Raw genomic sequence first — 20,749 nt, 5'->3', positions numbered from 1 at the left:
GATGACATCTCCTCTGGCTCCATCTCCTGCTCCATCGCCTGCTCCATCGCCTGCTCCCTCGCCTGCTCCATCGCCTGCTCCATCTCCTGCTGCGTCTCCACCACCAGCTCCGCCACCAGCCTCTGGGCAGGGTTCATGGTGCCATTACCTGAGGGCGTGTTCTGGGTGCTGATCAGCTTGCTGTCTGGACCTCTGTGCCTGGGTCTGGGGGAGGGCCACCCCATGGAGCTGATGGAGGAGGCTGGGGCTGGAGCTGGGGTAAGGGCTGGGGCTGGGTCTACCTCTGGCTCTGGCTCTTGGTCCAGGGTGAGTGTCACTGGGTGGAACGGCACAGGCTGTGTTAGCCTGGTGAGCCAGAGCCCTCCGGTGATGCAGGCCCAGGGGGATGTGGTGATTGGAGGGCTGTTCCCAGTCCACTACCTGGCCCCAGAGTGGGATCACAGCTACGGGAGTCAGCCGCTGAGAGCTGCCTGCTACGGGTGAGTGGACATGGCCAACCTGCTCCGGACTGTCCCCCAACACATGCCCAGCTCCTCTAAACACACACATCTCCTCCTTCCTCTCTCCTCCTCTCCTTCCTCTTCTCTCCTCCTCTCCAGGTTCGACTACCGGGCATTCCGCTGGCTGATGACCATGGTGTTCGCGGTTGAGGAGGTGAACCGTGACGCCACGCTGCTGCCGGGCGTGAAGCTCGGCTACAGGATCCTGGACAGCTGTGACGACGTCCGCACCAGCCTGCTCGGAGCGCTCACTCTGGTTTCCTCACAGGGAGCGGAGGGTGTGGAGGAGGATGTGGAAGAGGGTGTGGAGGGGCCACGGTGCCTGGCTGGAGCCCCTGTCCCTGCCGTTATTGGCCTAGCCTCCTCCTCTCCAACTGGAGCCTTGGCTCACACCCTGGGCCCCTTCAACATCCCTCTGGTGAGGAGAGGGAGAGGGAGAGGGAGAGGGAGAGGGAGAGGGAGAGGGAGAGGGAGAGGGAGAGGGAGAGGGAGAGGGAGAGGGAGAGGGAGAGGGAGAGGGAGATAGGAGAGGGAGAGGGAGAGGGAGAGGGAGAGGGAGAGGGAGAGGGAGAGAGGAGAGGGAGAGGGAGAGGGAGAGGGAGAGGGAGAGGGAGAGGGAGAGGGAGAGGGAGAGGGAGAGGGAGAGGGAGAGGGAGAGGGAGAGGGAGAGGGAGAGGGAGAGGGAGAGAATGCGGTAGAGAGGAGAGGGGAGAAGGGAAGATATTTTATGTCGTATTAGATGTTACTTTTGGATAAAAGCGTCTGCTAAATACATAAAATGCTGTGTTCTCACCGTGGCCTGTCCGCCAGGTGTGTTACTGAGTCCTTTTCTGTCGCTGCGGTCTCCAGGTGAGTTACTTTGCCACCTGTACCTGTCTGACGGACAAGCGTGTCTACCCCTCCTTCCTGCGCACCGTGCCCAGCGACCTGTTCCAGGTGCGGGGGCTGGTCCAGCTGGTCACACACTTCGGCTGGAGCTGGGTGGGCACTGTGGGCACCGAGGTAAGATGGCACTAACATGGTTGAGGTCATAATATAATAATGATAATAATAATAACGTAAAACACAAGTAGTATTTGTGTTAAAAAGAGTATGCCTACAGTTTTCACATGGTGTTTGTATATTAAATTAAGTTCTGTGTTTATGTGTGTGTGCATGTGGATGTGCATCTGTGCATGTGTGTGTGTGTACCAGGATGACTACAGCCGTTACGGCATCCAGGCGTTCTCCAAGCAGCTGGAGGAGCAGGGAGGCTGCCCCGCGTTCCACCTCTCCCTCCCCAGTTCCCCCTCCCCGGCCCAGCTGGGGGCCCTGGCCGACGCCCTGGTGAGCTCCACAGCCAGGGTGGTGGTGGTGTTCGCCACCGAGGGACAGCTGCTGGGGCTCCTCTCTGAGGTGGGACATCATCCTTTTCTGTGTCTCTCTCTCCTTCTCTGGTTCTCTCTCTCCTTCTCTGGGTCTCTCCTTCTCTGGTTCTCTCTCTCCTTCTCTGGTTCTCTCTCTCCTTCTCTGGTTCTCTCTCTCCTTCTCTGGTTCTCTCTCTCCTTCTCTGGTTCTCTCTCTCCTTTTCTGGTTCTCTCTCTCCTTCTCTGGTTCTCTCTCTCCTTCTCTGGTTCTCTCTCTCCTACTCTAGTTCTCTCTCTCCTTCTCTGGTTCTCTCTCTCCTTCTCTGTGTCTCTCTCTCCTTCTCTGTGTCTCTCTTCTCTGGGGAGGGTCATTCCCCCCTCTGGAAAAGCGCTCTTTGAATAGATGTCAAAAACGACCTCTTCGTTAGGTTATTTCCCTCCTCTGACTGTCCCCTCCTCAGCTGGCCAGCAGGAACGTGACGGGGATCCAGTGGGTGGCCAGCGAGGCCTGGGTCACGGCCTCCGTCTTGTCCTCCGCTCCCTTCCACTCCCTCCTGGAGGGGACACTGGGCTTCTCCTTCCCCGGGGTCCACATCCCCGGCCTGATGGACTTCCTGGTCCGGGTCCGCCCCTCGGCTGCCCCGGGGTCAGAGTTCACCAACATGCTGTGGGAGGAGCTGTTTGGATGCAAGCTGCCGTTCAGAGGGGAGCAAGGCTTGGCCTCTCTGAGAGACGTGAGGGCGTGCACTGGTCTGGAAGACGTGAGGGATACCAACACCAGTTATACAGAGGTGTCCCAAGTGAGGGTGTCCTATAACGTGTACAAGGCGGTGTACGCCATCGCCCACGCTCTGCACGACATGTTTCAGTGTGGATCCCCAGAGCAAGGCCCAGGAAGCTGTAACCTCACCAGCACAGCCTTCACACCCACACAGGTACATACGCTCTGTGTGTGTGTGTGTGTGTGAGTCTCGGCATGTTGACCTACAGTAAGGGTATACAAACAATTTAGTTTGTTTGAGTAACAGTTTTGTTCAGAAGTACAGCATTTGGCTGCAGATAAAGGGACTGAAGGTTCAAATTCCCCCTTGTAAATAAACACTAAGCACTTTGTGGTACTTTCTCTCTCCTGCCTCCAGCTGCTACACCACCTCAAGCGGGTGAATTTCACCAACCAGTTTGGCGAGAAGGTTCAGTTTGATGCTAATGGAGAACCTGTTCCTCTTTATGACATCATCAGCTGGCAGAAGGACGGAGGTGGAGGCATCAGGTTTGCATCATTTTAATATTTATAAATATATTATAAGACATGCCCTTATGTATCATTTATAAAAGGGTAGGGGCCTAGGCCAGTGGTAGAGCATTTGTCTGTTTTGAGTCAAGAGGTTCCAGGTTTAAATCCCATGTCTATGTTACTTTAGTAAAAATGTTTATATGAATTATAATAATTCTTTCTATGGGCTAGTAGAGGGGCATTATTTGATGTTTGTTTTGACGTTTGTGGTTATGTTAAAACTGTATTGGCCTTGTATGAAGGTTTCGTAAGGTAGGATCATACGATGGCTCCGCCCCCGAGGGACAGCAACTGCTGATAAAGGAGAGTGCCATCGTGTGGACAGGAGGCCAAAACAAGGTGGTGTCTGATTTAAAATATATATATATTTATTGAATATGTTAAGTTTCCAGTAGTTGGGGCATTTGACTGCAGATCACTAGATCACTGGCTCAAACCATCCTCTGTACTCTGTACACCCTCAGTTTTACTTCACATTGGAAAAAAGCGTCTGATAAAAAAACTCAAATCATAAAAGCGTAGTCCTGACTCACCTGTGTGCCTGGTGTCCCAGGTGCCTGAGTCTGTGTGCACCTCTCCCTGCCCCCCGGGCAGCCGACAGGCCACACAACCAGGAAAACCACCCTGCTGCTTCGACTGCCTGCCCTGTGCAGACGGGCAGATCAGCAACCAGACTGGTAGAATCCTCCTGCTCCACTACACAAACACACTAGACTAGACAACATTACACTAGACTAGACAAGATTAGACTAGACAACATTACACTAGACAACATTAGACTAGACAAGATTAGACTAGACAACATTATACTAGACTAGACAAGATTAGACAAGACAAGATTAGACTAGACAACATTAGACTAGACAAGATTAGACTAGACAAGATTAGACTAGACAACATTAGACTAGACAAGATTAGACTAGACAACATTACACTAGACTAGACAAGATTAGACTAGACAACATTACACTAGACTAGACAAGATTAAACTAGACAACATTACACTAGACTAGACAAGATTAGACTAGACAAGATTAGACTAGACAAGATTAGACAAAACAAGATTAGAGTAGACAACATAAGACTAGACAAGATTAGACTAGACAACATTACACTAGACTAGACAAGATTAGACTAGACAAGATTAGACTAGACAACATTACACTAGACTAGACAAGATTAGACTAGATTTGGTTAGATTAGATTTGATTCGATTATCATTTAAATTAGATTGAATTTGTGAGAATGTATGTGTGCATGTAGACATTATGTTTGATGGAGATGTGTGATTTCTGTGTTTTCATGTTGTCATGTTGTCATGTTTTGACAGGTTCCACAGAGTGCATCCAGTGTCCAGAGTACCACTGGTCAGACAGAGACAGGAAGTCCTGTGTAGCCGGAGTGGACGACTTCCTGTCCTTCTCCAACACCATGGGCGCCATCCTCGTCGCCCTCACCCTCCTGGGCATCGCCACGACAACCGCCATCACCGCCGTGTTCCACCGTCACCGGGCCACGCCTATCGTCCGGGCCAACAACTCAGAGCTGAGCTTCCTGCTTCTGCTGTCACTCAAGCTGTGCTTCCTGTGTTCGCTGGTGTTCATTGGCCGGCCCTCGGAGTGGGCGTGTCGGTTCCGTCAGGCTGCGTTTGGGATCAGCTTCGTCCTCTGTCTCTCCTGCCTGCTCGTCAAGACCATCGTGGTCCTGCTGGCCTTCCGGGCCACAGCACCTGGGTCCAGGGCGCTGAAGCTGTTTGGTCCCGTCCAGCAGAGGGCGCTCATATTTGGCACCACGATTCCGCAGGTGGGTACACACTGGAGTTACACCATTACTGCATTCGGGGAGGGTATTAGTGTGGTATCAGGGGTAAAAGCAAGAGATCACAGGTTAAAATCCCCCCTGTTCTGTATGAATGCATTGTTATGGATGACACAGGCCTTATGAATTATGACATTACAAACTCAAAAAAACACAAATGTACGCAAATCGAAAATTTGCTTAATTCGCGTTAATAATTCACTTCGCGTTTGGTGTGTACAGAGCATTAATGATAATCTGATGGGATGATGATCAGGGTCATTAACAGAGTTGGGTAACGTTACTTTTTAAAGTAACTAATTACAGTTACTAGTTACATTTATTGTAAAGTAACTAGTGAAGTTACTTAGTTACTTGCTGTAGAGAGTAAGGCGTTAAGTTACTTTTGCGTTACATTAAGAAAAGTATTTTATTTCTAAGACAATTCACCTAGGTCACTCTTATGCCCAGAAGGCACATTTAATGGGTTGACCTCAGCAATAGAACATATTGTACTGAATATTCAGTGTCACTCGCATATAACATGATCAATCCTCATTATACAGCAATACGGATCAAGGTAATAATCCACCATAATGAAAAGCAATATTTCCATGAAGTTCTTGAAACAAGAAACTTTTTAATGAATAAATAATGTTGTAAAATGCCAGGCAGAAGTCTAGTAGTTAGTTAGCTCTGCAATTCACCGGGGCTAGGTATGAATCTAGGAGCAAAACGAAGCTAAGCTATAGCTAGGTACAGTGCCCTCCAAAAGTATTGGAACAGTGAGGCCAATTCCTTTATTTTTGCTGTAGACTGAAAACATTTGGGCTTGACATCAAACGATGAATGTGAAACCAGAGATCAACGTTTCAGCTTTTATTTCCAGGTATTTACATCAGGATCTGATGCACAAATTAGAAAATATCACCTTTTTGTTCGAACCCACCCATTTGTCACGTGAGCAAAAGTATTGGAACATGTGACTGACAGGTGTGTTTTGTTGCCCAGGTGTGTCCTATTACATACATTATTCAATCAATAAATACCACTGAATGTCTACACTCAGGTTCAGATTGGGTAAGATAGGTTTTGTCTATGCAGACTGTATTCAGAGGTGAAAACAACATGAAAACCAGAGCGCTGTCTTTGGGTGAAAAACAAGCAATTGTGAGTCTTAGAGAAGATGGAAAATCAATCAGAGCCATTGCAGAAACATTGGCCATAGCCAGTACAACCATTTGGAATGTCCTGAAGAAGAAGAAAACTACTGGTGTACTAAGTAACAGACGTCGAACAGGTAGACCAAGGAAAACATCAGCAGTTGATGACAGAAACATTGTGAGAGCTGTAAAGAAAGACCCTAAAACAACTGTTAGTGAGATCAGCAACAACCTCCAGATGGCAGGAGTGAAGGTATCACTATCTACTGTTCGCAGAAGACTTCATGAACAAAAGTACAAGGGCTACACCAGAAGATGCAAACCACTCATTAGCAAGAAGAATAGGAAGGCCAGGCTGGAATTTGCCAAAAAGTACAGAGATGAACCTCAAAAATTCTGGGACAAAGTTTTATGGACTGATGAGACAAAGATTAACTTTTACCAAAGTGATGGAAAGGCTAAAGTTTGGAGAAAGAAAGGAACTGCTCATGATCCCAAACACACAAGCTCATCTGTGAAACACGGTGGAGGTAATGTCATGGCTTGGGTTTGCATGGCTTCTTCTGGGACGGGCTCATTAATCTTCATTGAGGATGTAACACATGATGGCAGCAGCAAAATGAACTCGGAAGTCTACAGAAACATTTTGTCTGCCAATTTAAGGAAAGATGCAACCAAACTGATTGGCAGAGCCTTCATCATGCAGCAAGATAACGACCCAAAACACACTGCCAAAACAACAAAGGAGTTCATCAGGGGCAAGAAATGAAAGGTATTAGACTGGCCAAGTCAATCTCCAGACTTAAACCCTATAGAGCATGCATTTTACCTGCTTAAGAGGAGACTGAAGGGAGGAACCCCACAAAACAAACAACAACTGAAAGAGGCTGCAGTGAAAGCCTGGGAAAGCATCAAAAAGGAAGAATGCAAAAGTTTGGTGACGTCAATGGGTCACAGACTTGCTGCAGTTATTGAAAGCAAAGGATTTGCAACTAAATATTAAGTCTTATTCACTTAAATATGTTTTAAGTATATCTGTTCCAATACTTTTGATCACATGACAAATGGGTGGATTCAAACAAAATGTGATATTTTCTTAGTTGTGCATCAGATCCTGATGTAAATACCTGGAAATAAAAGCTGAAACGTTGATCTCTGGTCTCACGTTCATTATTTGATGTCAAGCCCAAATGTTTTCAGTCTACAGCAAAAATAAAGGAATTCGCCTCACTGTTCCAATACTTTTGGAGGGCACTGTATATGGTAGCAAAATGGTGTTCACTTCACTTAAATACTGAACCTAACGTTCCTAGACTTTTAGCTACATGCTGAGGGCTTGCGACCAAAAGACTAACTTGAGTATCTCGTTACTTTTTTGAACAAGGAACTAATAACGGATTCATTCAATTAAATAAGTAACGCGTTAAGTTACTAGTTACCTAAGAAAAGTAGTCTGACTACTGTAACGCGTTACACCCAACACTATTAATTATCACATAAGGTACATGAGATTTGGACCTCGGTAAAAAACAAACCTCACATAGTTGTGTGTTTAAATATTGCCCTGCTAACCACAGCTACGTCTAAACTCTCTGGCTGTGGGCCTGTTGGTGACTCTTATCCAGGTGTGTCTCTGTGCTGGCTGGCTGGCCTTGGCTCCACCCTATCCCTTCAGGAACCCCTTCTACCTGGGAGCCACAGGGAAGGTGAAGCCCTCTCATTGGTCATCTGAAATATCCTTCTACATGCACTATTTGTACATCGTTCTGGACAAAAATCTTTTAAGTGACTCGAATGTGAAATGTTAATCCCCAGGTGGTGGTGGAGTGCAAGGAGTCTTGGCCCCCAGGATTCTACCTGGTCCTGGGGTACATCGGCCTGCTGGCGTCCCTCTGCCTCCTCCTGGCCTTCCTGGCCAGAAAACTCCCAGACAACTTTAACGAGGCCAAGCTCATCACCTTCAGCATGCTGATCTTCTGCGCCGTGTGGGTGTCGTTCATCCCAGCTCACGTCAGTTCTCCGGGGAAGTTCACGGTTGCCGTGGAGATCTTCGCCATCCTGGCGTCCAGCTTTGGACTCCTCCTGTGTATCTTTGTGCCCAAGTGTTACATCATCCTGCTGAGGCCTGAGAGGAACACCAAGAAGGCCATGACAGGGAAACCAGGGAGATGATGAACAACGATAATGTTTTCATTTGGCAGAACCTTTTCAAATTAAATCTTGCTCTAGTTGTTAGCCTTTTGACAAGCAGTGCCACAGAGGGCTTTGCTTACGCCCCGTAACACTGTCTCTAAACCAACCTGAACCCTCAAACAAGACATGGAAAAACTCCCAGGAAAACTCTGAGAAAACAGGGAAGAAATCTTGGGAGGGCAGTTTAGTGAGGGATCCCCTCCTCCAGAGACAGTGGGTGACACAGAGAGGAGCAGACCACAAGCTGAATACTCATTATGCAGCTTTTATTAAAGGGTACCGTATGCAGTGGGGAATTTGAACCTGTGACCTATTAATCTGCAGTCAGTCGAACTATCGACTACTGAAGTATCCACTACTGAGATTAACAAAGTGGTTTCCTGTTGTCAGTTAGAAGCCAAGACATGGTTGATCCTTATTAAATATAGGTGTAACAATACACTCAGCTCACAATTCGATACATATTACGATACTAGGTGTACGATACAATACGTATCACAATATTTTGAACAGCAAATTCAATTAACAGATTTATTTCCAAAACATTTAACATCTTCAATAATTTTCTTTGTTGTACATGCAATTTAGTTAACTCAGTTCAAGCGATTTCGAAGGCAATGAATGCACACATGACGCAGGTGCAGAGTAGGTCGCTTGCTGGTAGCTCAACCAATAGCATCAAACGGACATGATATTGTACAATTTTTGCCATAACTCTACAAAACATATTATACAATTTTTGTATTGCGATATATTGTTCCACCATATATTGTTCCACCCCTATTATTAAACTGTAGATTAACTGTGACGCATACAGAAATGAATAGTGTAACATGTCATGAACATAAATCGAATAACCTTGAATCATAATACTTATTTATTGTTGAAACACCACACATGGAGTGCCATAACTAAGGCTATGGAAATGTTTATTACTGTCCCAGTAGTACAGTGATGCATGTATAGCCAGGAAACATGTCAACCATTCATACTAATGAATGTTTAAATCAATAAAAGCAATGAAGAAATGATCAGATGTCTTCGGTGTTTGTATGTTGAATTAGCAGTGAAACACACAAGACATGGTTAGAGGATAAAGTTGTATCACATACTGTGCAACATTTACAACTATAGAATATATGTTTTGAGGACAATTGTGCTTTATCTATCTGTGTCTCCACAAACTTAATTTGTTTTTGGTTCAGGAGACACATAAATATGTTAATATATTTCGAGACCATCACACATTCAGAGAGCTTTAGAGGGGACCTTTCCCATGAGGTGTTTTTTGGTGTTTTTCTCTGGTTGGAAGATGATGATGAAGCACTTAGGAGCAAATATGCAAAGTATCAAACCAAAACTGGAGGCCAGGATGGCAAAGATCTCCACAGCTACCGTGAACTTCCCAGGAGAGCTGACATAAGCTGGGATAAAGGTGATCCAGACAGCACAGAATATCAACATGCTGAAAGTGATGAACTTTGCTTCATTGAAGTTATCTGGCAGCTTTCGAGCCAAAATAGCCAGGACAAAGCACAAGAGAGCCAGGAGTCCTATATACCCCAGCACAGCCCAGAAGCCCACAGCAGAACCTAAAGCACATTCTAGAATGATCTTCTCTTTAAAAGTGGTTAGATTTTTTATAGGGAAGGGGGGTTTAAGAGCTAACCAGAGAGTACATATCAGTGCTTGGATAAACGTAAAAGACACAACAGCCAGCCTCTGCTGTGGAGGCCCAAACCATTTCATGGCATCACTTCCTGGAAGTGTAGCCCTGAAGGCCATCAGCACCACTATAGTCTTCCCCAGAACACAAGAGATGCAGAGGACAAAGGTGATCCCAAATGCCGTGTGGCGCAGCATACAGGACCACTCAGAGGGCCGGCCGATGAAGGTGAGAGAACACAGGAAACACAGAGTCAGGGAGAAGAGGAGCAGGAAGCTGAGCTCTGAGTTGTTGGCCCTGACGATGGGCGTTGCTCGGTTACGGTAAAACACAGTAGCCATGACAATGGCAAGGCAGGCCCCTCCCACCGAGCAGGTGGCCAGGATGACTCCCAGGACCTCGTGGAAGGAGAGAAACTCCACAGGTTTGGGAAGACAAACATCTCTCCCAGGACCGGGCCAGAACTCGCTGGAACACGACCAACAGTTGGAAGAGTCTGGAGGTACAGAGTCAGACACACATGGACATCTGTAACATACTCTGGTTGGTTGTGCTGGGTTGTTCGCATACAATTCATTCTTTTTTAACACATTTTTTAAGTGAACAAAACTGAATACTCCTCCAAAAAGATTTGTCTCCACCCAAGCTTTTGCTTTTGGTGAATTGAAGGAACTAAAAGAAAATAGGAAGCAGTTCTAAACTGTTTCTGCAAGTTCTTCAGGTTCTTTCAGTCTACCAATTCATTCACGAATGACAGAATCACCATAAATTATTCGCAAATCGAACTAATCCAATGTTAGAATGAATTGTTCACAAATGTATCATTGGAACTCGTTTGCGAATCGGTGAATGGAATCAAAAGATTAGAATCAAAACGTTCATCACTATTGGATGGTGAGGCAGAGGTGAGGGAACCCGAGGGAGAAACACACCTGTCTGCTTGAGTGTGGTTAAAGTCTCTGCTGTTTGGTGTTGCTACAGTTCAGAGAGTAGTGGACCTGAGAGTGTGTATCACCTGTGTGGTTGCTGATCTCTCCCTCTGCACATGGGAGACAGTCGTAGCAGCAGAGAGGCTTTCCTTTCTGCACGGCCTTACGAGTTCCTGGGGGACACCTCTCACTGCACACAGACACAGGGACCTGCAGGACACAGAGCACGAAAGCCACATAATAAAATAGCAAGATAAAAACATATTTTTGCTTTTGCCTCCCCTACCTGTATAACCCTTCTTGTGTACTCCTACCTGTATAACTTAACCTGTATACTCCTCCCTGTATAAAATGTATAAACCTGTATAACCTCTACCTATGTAACCTCTACTTGTGTAACCTCTACCTGTGTAACCTCTACCTGTGTAACATCTACCTGTGTAACCTCTACCTGTGTAACCTCTACCTGTGTAACATCTACCTGTGTAACCTCTACCTGTGTAACCTCTACCTGTGTAACCTCTACCTGTGTAACACATTGGCATACCTCTGTGCCCCCGTCAGCCCAGAGGATGTCCTTGGTCATGCTGAACTCCTGGCCCGCAGGTACAGAGGCATCATAGTGACCCACCGTCACAAACTCTATGTGATCCTTCTCACCCATCTGCCAGTTCACCAGCTCATACACGGCCACAGGATCGCCGTTGGTATCAAAGACTACCGGATATCCATTCTGAGAGAAGTTAATAGACTTCAGACTCTCTAGGACCTACAGGAGGGGAGAGGAGAGAGGAGGGGGGGTTGTAAGGAGAGGGGGAAAGAGGACAGGGAGAGAGAGAGAAAGAGGGAGGAGGAGAGGAAAAGAGAAAGAGAGATGAGAGTGGAGTGGGTTGGGATGAGACAGAGGGGGGTAAAATCAATCAGTCATTCAAATCAATTTGAAACAGTTTTGAATTTCTGGCAACAACAGGCCCATCCAAGTCTCCTAAATCAATGTAATTAATGAATGTTTCAGATAGCATCATAGTCATGAAGTTCATGTAGACTACCTGCTCTGGCTGGACAGAGCTATGTTTGTCACATCGAGCGGTGCCGTTAGCGCGGTCCTCACAGATGAGGCGGTGGATGGCGTGGGCGATAGCGTACACCGCCTTGTACACCATGTTAGTGACGCGCAGCTGAGACGTATCTGTGTACGGGCTCTGGAGCTGCGCTATGTCCTCTGAACCGTCACACTCCTTCTCGCCCACTCCCGACACTAGACACACGCACAGAAAACTTGTTCTGTTAAAGCAGTCTTTCTCAAACTCTGGTCCTCAGGGACCCCTTGCCCTGCATGTTTTAGATGTTTCCTTGCTCCAACACACCTGATTCTAATGAATGGGCTGTTATCTAGCTCAGCAGAAGCCTGGTAACGACCCATTCATTTGAATCCCATGTGTTGGAGCAGGAAAACATATAGCCAATGCAGGACAGGGTTGAGGACCAGGGTTGAGAAAGGATGTGTTAAAGAGTGTGTGTTGATGGTCCCTGTCTGTTTTAACGAATACAGGTACAATGAAACTCTTGGGCCTTTCTGCTTTTTTCTATCAATCTAAAGCCTTGTTTTTCATAAAAATATTATTATTTGAGATATTTGAGAATTATGAGACAGGACGACAGCAAAAACAGATTGTTGAGGAGTTTCTATCAGAACCTCCATATTCTCACGGTCCCTGTGATAAACGGGTGCGCGCTCTCACCGCCCTCCCGCAGGTGGCAGTTGAAGGCAGTCTCCCAGAACTCGGTGAGCAGCGGCACGGCCGCCACTTTGGCGGGAGAGAGATCCAGCAGGAAGTCTCTCAGGCCAGGGATGACAGAGCGCGGGATGGCAAAGCCAACGGCGCCGGCGCACACGCTGAAGCGCAGCATGTCCGGGTCTGTGACCCACGACTCGCTGCCTATCCACTGGAGCGGAGGCGGGCGCTCGCGCTCCAGCTCCTCCAGCAGAATGCGCATGTCTCCCGAAGCTAGGAAGGCCACGACAACCCGGGCGGTGGAACTAGAGGGAGATAGCGTATGTATAGTTATGTTAACATGGTATAGGCCTACGACATTTAATAATAAATCATTTAAAACAAAATGTATGTTTTGTTGGTGTCATCTGGATAGATACGTATAGCCTACAATGTTATATGAGGCTGATTATATGTTAAGATAATGATGATGGGTTACAAGTTTGTATAATCATGCCAACCACAGTTATTTATCTAACCTGCGGATAACATTGGCCACTTGTCGCAGCTTGCTGATAGGCTGGGTTCGGTAAAAAGCCACCGAATATTCAACGCAGATGCCCTCTTCTTTGGCAGCCCGGAGGAAAGCCCCCATGCCGCTATTACCGTAGTCCGAGTCTGACCGGATCGCCCCGATCCATGTCCAACCGTAAAACTTTACGAGGCGGGCTAGAGCGGCAGCCTGGAACTGGTCACTCGGGATGGTTCTGAAGAACGCGGGATACTGCTTCTTATCGCTCAGACAGGCGCATGTTGCAAAGTGGCTTACCTAGCAACAGACAAGAGACACTCATGATGTTACACAAGCATACTTTACACACTGCACAAGCTTGTTACAGCCAGGAGGGATACAGTCTAGGGCTGCTGTTCATCAAATATAGTTTGTTTGAGTTTGTTTACCTGTGGGATTTTAAAGAGCCCGGTGATGCGCGACATGCTCATGGATGGAGTTGAGCCAGATTCGCCGACTATAGCTGTTACCGTGCTTGTGCGCGAGCAGTTTTCGTTAGTCTTAAACACCGGGTCCAAACCGTTTGCAAACTGGAACGCCACCTTGACAGCCATGGGGACCGAGGCGCAGGAGTCGTGGATGCGGTAACCGAGCGTCACCCCTGGTAGCAGCACCGTACTGTTATTGATCTCCTCGATGGCAAAAACCATGGCACGTGAGAAGCGCAGTTCGCGAGAATCCAGACTTTGAAACACAGAAGAGAAAGATTAGTTTCGACGCTTCAGTCAGCATCACGTTATAAATTGCCACATAATTAGATTATCAGGCCATACCTAGACCACACAGCAACTTTTGTGTTAAAAAGTGTTAATTTCACACCAGAGTGCTCAAGTTGATAGTGGACATACATAAAAATGAACGAATCCTGGTGTTAAATGAACACTGAAATTTGCTGTGCAGTTAGTGCCATGCAAGTAGATGTCATATTGTACAATTTGTATACATTTAGATACAGCACAAACACACAGCATTTGATCCCTAAACAGTCTTTGTTTTTGCATCAGTCTCTCATCATGTAACTGACCTCCCTGTGCACTCCAAGGACTGGGGCTGAACAGTGTAGCTTTCGTCCTTGCTGTACATGTAGTAGTGGATAGAAAACACCCCCCCCAGGATGAAGTCTCCATCCTGAGAGAATGCTGGGAGACGAGGGCTGCCCTGGAGTCGACATTCAAGAGACCCCATCTCAGACACAGCCCTAGTTCCTGCCCCAGCCCTAGCTCCTGCCCGAGCGCCTGTCCAAACAGCCATAGGTCTGGTTCCTACCCCTGCCCCGGTCCCTGCCCCGGTCCCGGTCCCTGCCCCGGACACAAACCCATCCTCAGCTTTCGTCCCATACATGAAACCGTCTACGACCAGCCCTCCCAACACCCCCATTAGCAGGCTTTGGCCCTGCAACAGTCCCCACACCAGGGGAAGAGAGCCGGAGACGATCCTCATACTGAGCTGTGTGGAGGAGGACAGCTCTCACATGTCAGCTTGGCTCAGCAACACAGGGCTATATACCCTGCCTGCCACCTGGCACTGCCCTTCTGGGCCGCCCAGGGGTTCAAAACAGACTGTACAACACCATGTCTGACTGCTTTTTTAAGACAGAAGAGTAAGGTATGAATCAACGGCTTTATGAAGTTACGTTTGAAGTTGCAGATGTGACAGTTTTTGTTGCACTGTAATTTCGATGTAATTTTTGTTGTCTTGTGCCTGGGGGGATGAGATGTTAATGCTGCTGGGAAATACAGACAGTTTTTTGGCCCAATCCTGGGACCTCTGACTAAGAAGCACGACCACTAGCCTGCTATGCCAACGAAAAGCTAGCTTTTCACTGTGGACTATATTTATACCTGAGGAGTGAGTAAAACAAATTCACATCGGTTACACAAGAAACACAAAAATCCCTGGTATATTTTATTTCTTTGTGGCAGTTTACAAGGAAAGTCAGTACATATACTTCATATTTAAAGATTACATCTGAAATAACATTTACTAATACATTTCAAATAAATTATTAGAACTTTAAATAGTTTTCCCTTTGTTTACGTACTAAACTAGCTAACAGGACAGTTGTGTTTTATTTCTTCCCCATGAGATGCTGTTTGGTGTTCTGCTCAGGCCTCAGGAGGATGATGAAACACTTGGGAGCGAACAGGCAGAAGAGCAGGCCGTAACTGGAGGCCAGGATGGCAAAGGTCTCCACTGCGTCGGCGTACTTCCCGGGAGAGCTGACGTACGCCGGGATGAACGACACCCACACGGCGCAGAAGATCAGCATGCTGAAGGTGATGAACTTGGCCTCGTTGAAGTTGCCGGGCAGCTTGCGGGCCAGGAAGGCCAAGACGAAGCACAGGCAGGCCAGGAGGCTGATGTATCCCAGAACGCACCAGAATGCCAGGCTGGAGCCCACTCTGCATTCTAGAATGATCTTGGAGCTTTGGTACTGGGAGTTCCTGGAGGGGAAGGGAGGGGCATCTGTGAGCCAGGCTGTACACATGACCACCTGGACCAGGGTGCAGCTGAAGATGATGACCCTCTGCTGTCTGGGCCCCAGCCACCTCATGATGTTGTTCCCGGGCCTGGTGGAGGTGAAGGCAGCCAGGACCACCAGGGTCTTCCCCAGGATGCAGGAGATGCAGAGGGAGAAGGTGATGCTGAAGGCCGTGTGACGGAGCATGCAGGACCAGGAAGTGGGCTCCCCCACAAAGACCAGCGCACACAGGAAGCAGAGAGTCAGGGAGATCAGGATGAAGAAACTCAGCTCTGAGTTGTTGATACGGACGATGGGGGTGTTCCTGTTGTGGAGGAAGACCCCCAGGACAGCTATGGTCAGACAGGCTCCCACTACGGCGATCACCGTCAGAGACAAGCCCATGGCGTCATGGGACAGGAACTCCACTGTCTTGGGGATGCACCTGGTGCCATCGTCGTTCGACCAGAAGTCCTCAAGACAAACGGTGCACTCTATAGAATCTAGAGAGAGAGAGAGAGAGAGAGAGAGAGAACAAAAAGGAAAAATTGGACTGAAATAATTTGCTTTATGAAAACGAATACAATTTCAATAATTTCATAAATTCGGGAAAACTTTAATCTCTAAACTATACAGCAGCTATCAGTCCTGGCCTCTGTGTCGCTGGTTCACCTGTCTGATTACTGATCTTGCCGCTGTCACATGGTACACAGTCAAAGCAGCACAGAGGCTCCCCATGACGGACAGCCTTCCTGGATCCTGGAGCACAGCTGGAGCTGCACACAGACACCACTGCCTGGGACAGGGACACCACAACAGTAGCTCATGAACACAACACAAACTCAGGAATACCACACAGATGTCACAAACCCACTTGAAGCTTTCTACAGTGAGGGGGATACTGTGGTGGGATGGGGGAGGGCTGGGAGCAGCTTAGTGGTTATATATATATATATATATATATATATATTAATACATTATCATAAACATTATTCAGTACTGTTTATATTATAAAGACTTTAATGAATCATTAATCATAATTACCATCATTAGTATTGCAACATTATTATCTTTCTTCGTTGTTTTGTATACTATTATTTATTACTATATACATATATAAATACTATTACCATCCTTCCACTAGCATAATTACTAGAGCCCAACCGATTTATCAGCGGGTCGATATTATTGGCCGATATTATCGGCCGATATTAGGCATTTTCCAAACTATCGGTATCGGCATTTATAATGGCCTATAAATGAATATAAAAAAACAAGAAAAAGGACAAAACACCCTTCAACCATGTTATGAGTGGGCAGAGTCGGGCAGAGTGTTAGGGAAATGTGTTTATGTTTTGTTACGCATTTCTGGAATTTTTATTTATTTATTTTTTAATATGTATTTGCCGATATATCGGAATATCAATTTTTAAATCACCAAATATTTGTATCGATATCGTTCTTTAAAATTCTTTATCGGTCTGGCTCTAATAATTACTATCATGAGTGACATGTTAGATGTCTGAGCCATCAGGCCAAACCCTAAAAGAAGCTCCTCTTCCTGATTCCCCTGACTCACCTCCACCTGACCCTACAGAACTTGGCCAGCTGGCATCTGATGCAGGTAAACACACAGTGACAGCAGCTTGCCTGGCTCTGATGCCCCGCCCACACTATCGCCTCCTCCTGGATCACCAGCTCCTTCCCAGAATCCTTTGTTCCGTCGAACAGGCCGACGTTGACAAACTCGATCTTCCCATCGCTGCCCCTCTGCCAGTTGATGATGTCATAGTACGGAATGGAATCCCCTTTCAGGTCAAAGTTCACCTGCTGGCTGGAAATGGAGAAGGCCACTTCTTGCAGATAGTGCTGGAGCTTAAAAAAATATAAATAAAAGATAAATAAATGACAGTTTAGTCTGTTACTATTAAATAGTCTATTGCATGCATGTTCAAACAGATGTCAGCCTTTGTAAATACAGACTGTTCCTCGACTCTAACCACCGAAATACTGGTAGAACTCTGCACATCTGATCCTTGATCTTCAGCTGTACTTCCTACATGCACTATTTGTTCGTCGCTATGGATGTAAGCGTCTGCTAAACAACAACAACGTCCATGTGCTGTGCAGGGCGAAAGGCCTACCTGCCAGGGGTGAATGTTGCTGCTGAGAGCACATGACTGGTTGAGGAAGGGCCCTGCACCAGGCTGGCAGCTGAGGAGGTTGTGGAGAGAGTGGGCGATGGCGTACACAGCCTTGTACACGTTATAGGCCACCCTGGGACTGGAGGTGTTCATGTAGGCAGAGTGTTGCTCCAGGAGAACTTCCTGTCCTGTGCAGAGGGGGAGCGAGGAGGAGGAGGAAGAGGGGGTGCAGCCGTAGAGAGCCTCCCACAGCTCTGTCACCAGGGGGTTGGAGGGGTATCTCTGGGGGTTCACCTCACGCAGGTAGCCCTCCAGGCCGGGGATGGAGCCTTGCCGGATGCCGAAGCCTATGGTGCCCCCCAGATAGGGGTAGTACTCGCTGGCCGTGAAGACGGAGGCTGTGACCCAGGCCTCGCTGGCCACCCACTGGATCCCTGTGATATTCTGCTCCATGTAGTCCCTGAGGAAGGGAGTCATCTCCCCCTCAGCCGAAAACACCACCACCACCCTGGCTCTGGAGGTACGCATGACCTGGCGGGGGGGGTGTAGATGGGGAGGAGAAGGGGGAGAAGGGGGGTGGGTGGGGAGGAGGGAAGGAAGAGGAGAAAGAGGGGGTAAGAAGGGACAGGAGGGGAGATAGATGGGGAGGAAGAAGGGGAGAGGGAGGATAAGGTAGCAGTAACAAAACCGCAACAGAAAATAGACAAACAACTGATCTTGGAGCAGGAACCTGCCCAGGAGTTCAGAGCCCTGTCCCCTGGAGAAGGAACAGAATCCAGAGCCCTGTCCCCTGGAGCAGGAACAGAGTCCAGAGCCCTGTCCCCTGGGCTCCTCCCCAGCCGTCCCTCCCAGCAGGTGTGTGCGAGCATGTCCACCTGCATGATCTCCAGGGCCTTGTCTCTGTCATACAGCAGGGGGATCATCTCCTGGTAGGCCACGCACACCTCTGTGTCGCTCAGCTCCCTCAGAAGGCCCTGCAGGGCAAAGCGTCCGTACGCATGGTCTCCACGCACCACCCCCACCCACCTCCACCCCAAACGCACCAGCAGCTGGGCCATGGCTTTCACCTGGAGACACAAACACAGTCATATTTGCATGCATACGTACACATGCAGACAGGGGCATTGCAACAATAGACATAACAACAATGTTGTGACTGCTACATTTAGTCATTTAGCAGACGCTCTTATCTAGAAAGTACAGCGACATTCCCCCAGAGGCAAGTAGGGTGAAGTGCCTTGCCCACAACATCATTTTGCACGGCCTGGAATCGAACCGGCAACCTTCTGAGTATCATAATAAAACAAACAACATAAAGAATAATAACAAGAATAACAATAACCTTCATGACAAATAAGTAAAATTCGACTGATATTAGGTTCTCTGGAGACATCCAGTGACTAGTTTATCAAGCCCCCCCTCACCTGGTAGACCCCCCTCACCTGGTAGCCCCCCTCACCTGGTAGTCATCGTTGGGGATGACTCTGAAGAACGTGGGGTACTTCCTCCTGTCGCCGAGGCACGCACACGATGAGAAGTAGCTGATCTGAGGAAAGACGCCACAGTTACAGGTCCAGCACTGTCACACACACACAAGACAGGGTACAAAAGTCAGGAACCACAAACAAGTTCTTTCCTATCGCTACATTTAATTATCAAATAATTACTCATTCAAAATGTATCTTGATAATTCTCCCCTTCTTACTGCATTAAAGAATTAAAGTCATAATTTGACCTGAACTTGAACCTTAGTCTTAACAAAGGTTTTGTTAAAACACCTTTGTGAAATTCGTCCATAGAATGATACAGAACTGAAGTTGCCTTTTGTTAGAACAGTCTTGAGAAGTTAGGATAGGACTCCTTTGAACACCTTCTTTATTATTAAGTTTGTTATTAGAAAATGTCGTCCAAGGTCATCTTTAGTTAAAACAGTCTTTAGAAGTTTAGGTTAGAACCCCTTTTGATCTCCTTCGTTAGAACCTTGCTTTCCAGAACCCTACCATGGGGATTCTGAAAGGCTCCAGGATTCCAGACACCACGATGGACTGAGCGGAGCCGGATTCTCCCACCACGGCCAGGAGAGAGGCTCCAGAGCAGGTAGAGGGCTGGGCCTGGCTGGGGCCGTTCAGCACGGCCAGGGCAGCCCTCTGGCCTGTCAGAGGATAGGCACACGAGTCAAAGATCTTGTACCCCAGCGTGTGGTTGGGCAGAAACTCCTGGTTCTGGTTGATCTGCTCCACGGCCAGCCTCAGGGTCTGAGCCCAGCGGAACGCTCTGGGGTCAAACCTGCTCACATGCATGTGCACACACACACACACATACAGACACACATATACAGACACACACACAAACAGAAACATTTGAAGATGACATATTAAAATCCCTACAGAGGCAGTAGTAAAAAATAAATTACAAAAAAGTCACAATCAACGAGTCAGAAAGCTCTGTGTCGTTCCCAGCTTCCCTCAGCAAGGGAGCCCAGGCTGCAGACTCACCCAGCCTCCCCACTCACCCGTTACACCTGATGGCTGCAGGTTTGTAGGTGTAGTTAATGCCAGGCATCTCCTGGTTGTAGTGCAGGGGAAAGATCCCTCCAATCACAAAGTCTCCCTCAGCCACAAACCCTGGTGCAAAGTCATTCTGCAGAGAGCACACGGAGGCTGGGGCCGAGGCCGGGGGAGAGGCCGTGGGGAACGGGGGAGAGGCAGACATTTGGGTGAGGAAGGACACCAGGCAGGGGGGCAGGAGACACCACACTAAGAGGAGAGTCATCCTCACACACGCCTCACACACGCCTCACCCCCCAACTGACACACGGAAAGTCCTGAGAGGTTTTATAGATCCACTGGCGCTTTCTGCATCTCATTACCGCCGAAGGAAGGAGATTGGTTGCTACTTTAGATTGGTTGCTACTTTACTGGACACGTGCTGTTGTTAGTATACGTGATCCCCCCAGAGTTTAGAACTGAA

General features: G+C 47.7%; 3 protein-coding genes across 3 annotated transcripts; 1 reads left to right on the top strand and 2 right to left on the bottom strand.

Moving 5' to 3' along the window:
* Nucleotides 1-348: 348 nt before the first annotated feature.
* Nucleotides 349-9,326, top strand: LOC124489222 (extracellular calcium-sensing receptor). The gene is made up of 11 exons (XM_047051910.1): nt 349-479; nt 600-918; nt 1,350-1,502; nt 1,695-1,895; nt 2,308-2,781; nt 2,986-3,116; nt 3,383-3,479; nt 3,694-3,817; nt 4,471-4,943; nt 7,726-7,806; nt 7,916-9,326. The coding sequence occupies exons 1-11, from the start codon at nt 370-372 to the stop codon at nt 8,270-8,272; spliced, it is 2,520 nt and encodes an 839-aa protein (XP_046907866.1). The 5' UTR covers nt 349-369; the 3' UTR covers nt 8,273-9,326.
* Nucleotides 9,327-9,541: 215 nt separating this feature from the next.
* Nucleotides 9,542-14,272, bottom strand: LOC124489224 (extracellular calcium-sensing receptor-like). Its single transcript, XM_047051911.1, has 8 exons — nt 14,199-14,272; nt 13,564-13,858; nt 13,143-13,432; nt 12,631-12,929; nt 11,938-12,146; nt 11,436-11,657; nt 10,975-11,098; nt 9,542-10,455 (listed from the first exon to the last, which is right to left on the bottom strand). The coding sequence occupies exons 1-8, from the start codon at nt 14,255-14,257 to the stop codon at nt 9,542-9,544; spliced, it is 2,412 nt and encodes an 803-aa protein (XP_046907867.1). The 5' UTR covers nt 14,258-14,272.
* A 970-nt stretch (nt 14,273-15,242) lies between these two features.
* Nucleotides 15,243-20,491, bottom strand: LOC124489215 (extracellular calcium-sensing receptor-like). Its single transcript, XM_047051902.1, has 8 exons — nt 20,292-20,491; nt 19,780-20,065; nt 19,239-19,325; nt 18,655-18,846; nt 17,780-18,310; nt 17,310-17,510; nt 16,308-16,431; nt 15,243-16,138 (listed from the first exon to the last, which is right to left on the bottom strand). The coding sequence occupies exons 1-8, from the start codon at nt 20,489-20,491 to the stop codon at nt 15,243-15,245; spliced, it is 2,517 nt and encodes an 838-aa protein (XP_046907858.1).
* Between the last annotated feature and the right edge of the window lie 258 nt (nt 20,492-20,749).

This window comes from Hypomesus transpacificus, unplaced genomic scaffold, assembly GCF_021917145.1.
Source record: "Hypomesus transpacificus isolate Combined female unplaced genomic scaffold, fHypTra1 scaffold_186, whole genome shotgun sequence".
In the NCBI taxonomy this organism is placed as follows: Eukaryota; Metazoa; Chordata; class Actinopteri; order Osmeriformes; family Osmeridae; genus Hypomesus; species Hypomesus transpacificus.
Note: the sequence above shows the minus strand (reverse complement) of the source record. Positions and strands in the feature narration are given on the sequence as shown.

What these genes read in the sequence shown, in the direction of transcription:
- LOC124489215 (XM_047051902.1), bottom strand. Translation starts at nt 20,491, where the DNA reads ATGTCTGCCTCTCCCCCGTTCCCCACGGCCTCTCCCCCGGCCTCGGCC. An exon ending in AGCCTTTCAGAATCCCCATG is followed by an intron (nt 19,326 to 19,779) that starts GTAGGGTTCTGG and finishes GTCTTTCCTCAG; the next exon opens with ATCAGCTACTTCTCATCGTG. An exon ending in TCCCCAACGATGACTACCAG is followed by an intron (nt 18,847 to 19,238) that starts GTGAGGGGGGCT and finishes TTGTGTCTCCAG; the next exon opens with GTGAAAGCCATGGCCCAGCT.
- LOC124489224 (XM_047051911.1), bottom strand. Translation starts at nt 14,257, where the DNA reads ATGTACAGCAAGGACGAAAGCTACACTGTTCAGCCCCAGTCCTTGGAG. An exon ending in CTGCCACCTGCGGGAGGGCG is followed by an intron (nt 12,147 to 12,630) that starts GTGAGAGCGCGC and finishes GCGTGTGTCTAG; the next exon opens with TGTCGGGAGTGGGCGAGAAG. An exon ending in AGAGATCAGCAACCACACAG is followed by an intron (nt 10,456 to 10,974) that starts GTGATACACACT and finishes CTGTACCTCCAG; the next exon opens with ACTCTTCCAACTGTTGGTCG.
- LOC124489222 (XM_047051910.1), top strand. Translation starts at nt 370, where the DNA reads ATGCAGGCCCAGGGGGATGTGGTGATTGGAGGGCTGTTCCCAGTCCAC. An exon ending in TGCTGGGGCTCCTCTCTGAG is followed by an intron (nt 1,896 to 2,307) that starts GTGGGACATCAT and finishes TCCCCTCCTCAG; the next exon opens with CTGGCCAGCAGGAACGTGAC. An exon ending in CAGCCTTCACACCCACACAG is followed by an intron (nt 2,782 to 2,985) that starts GTACATACGCTC and finishes TCCTGCCTCCAG; the next exon opens with CTGCTACACCACCTCAAGCG.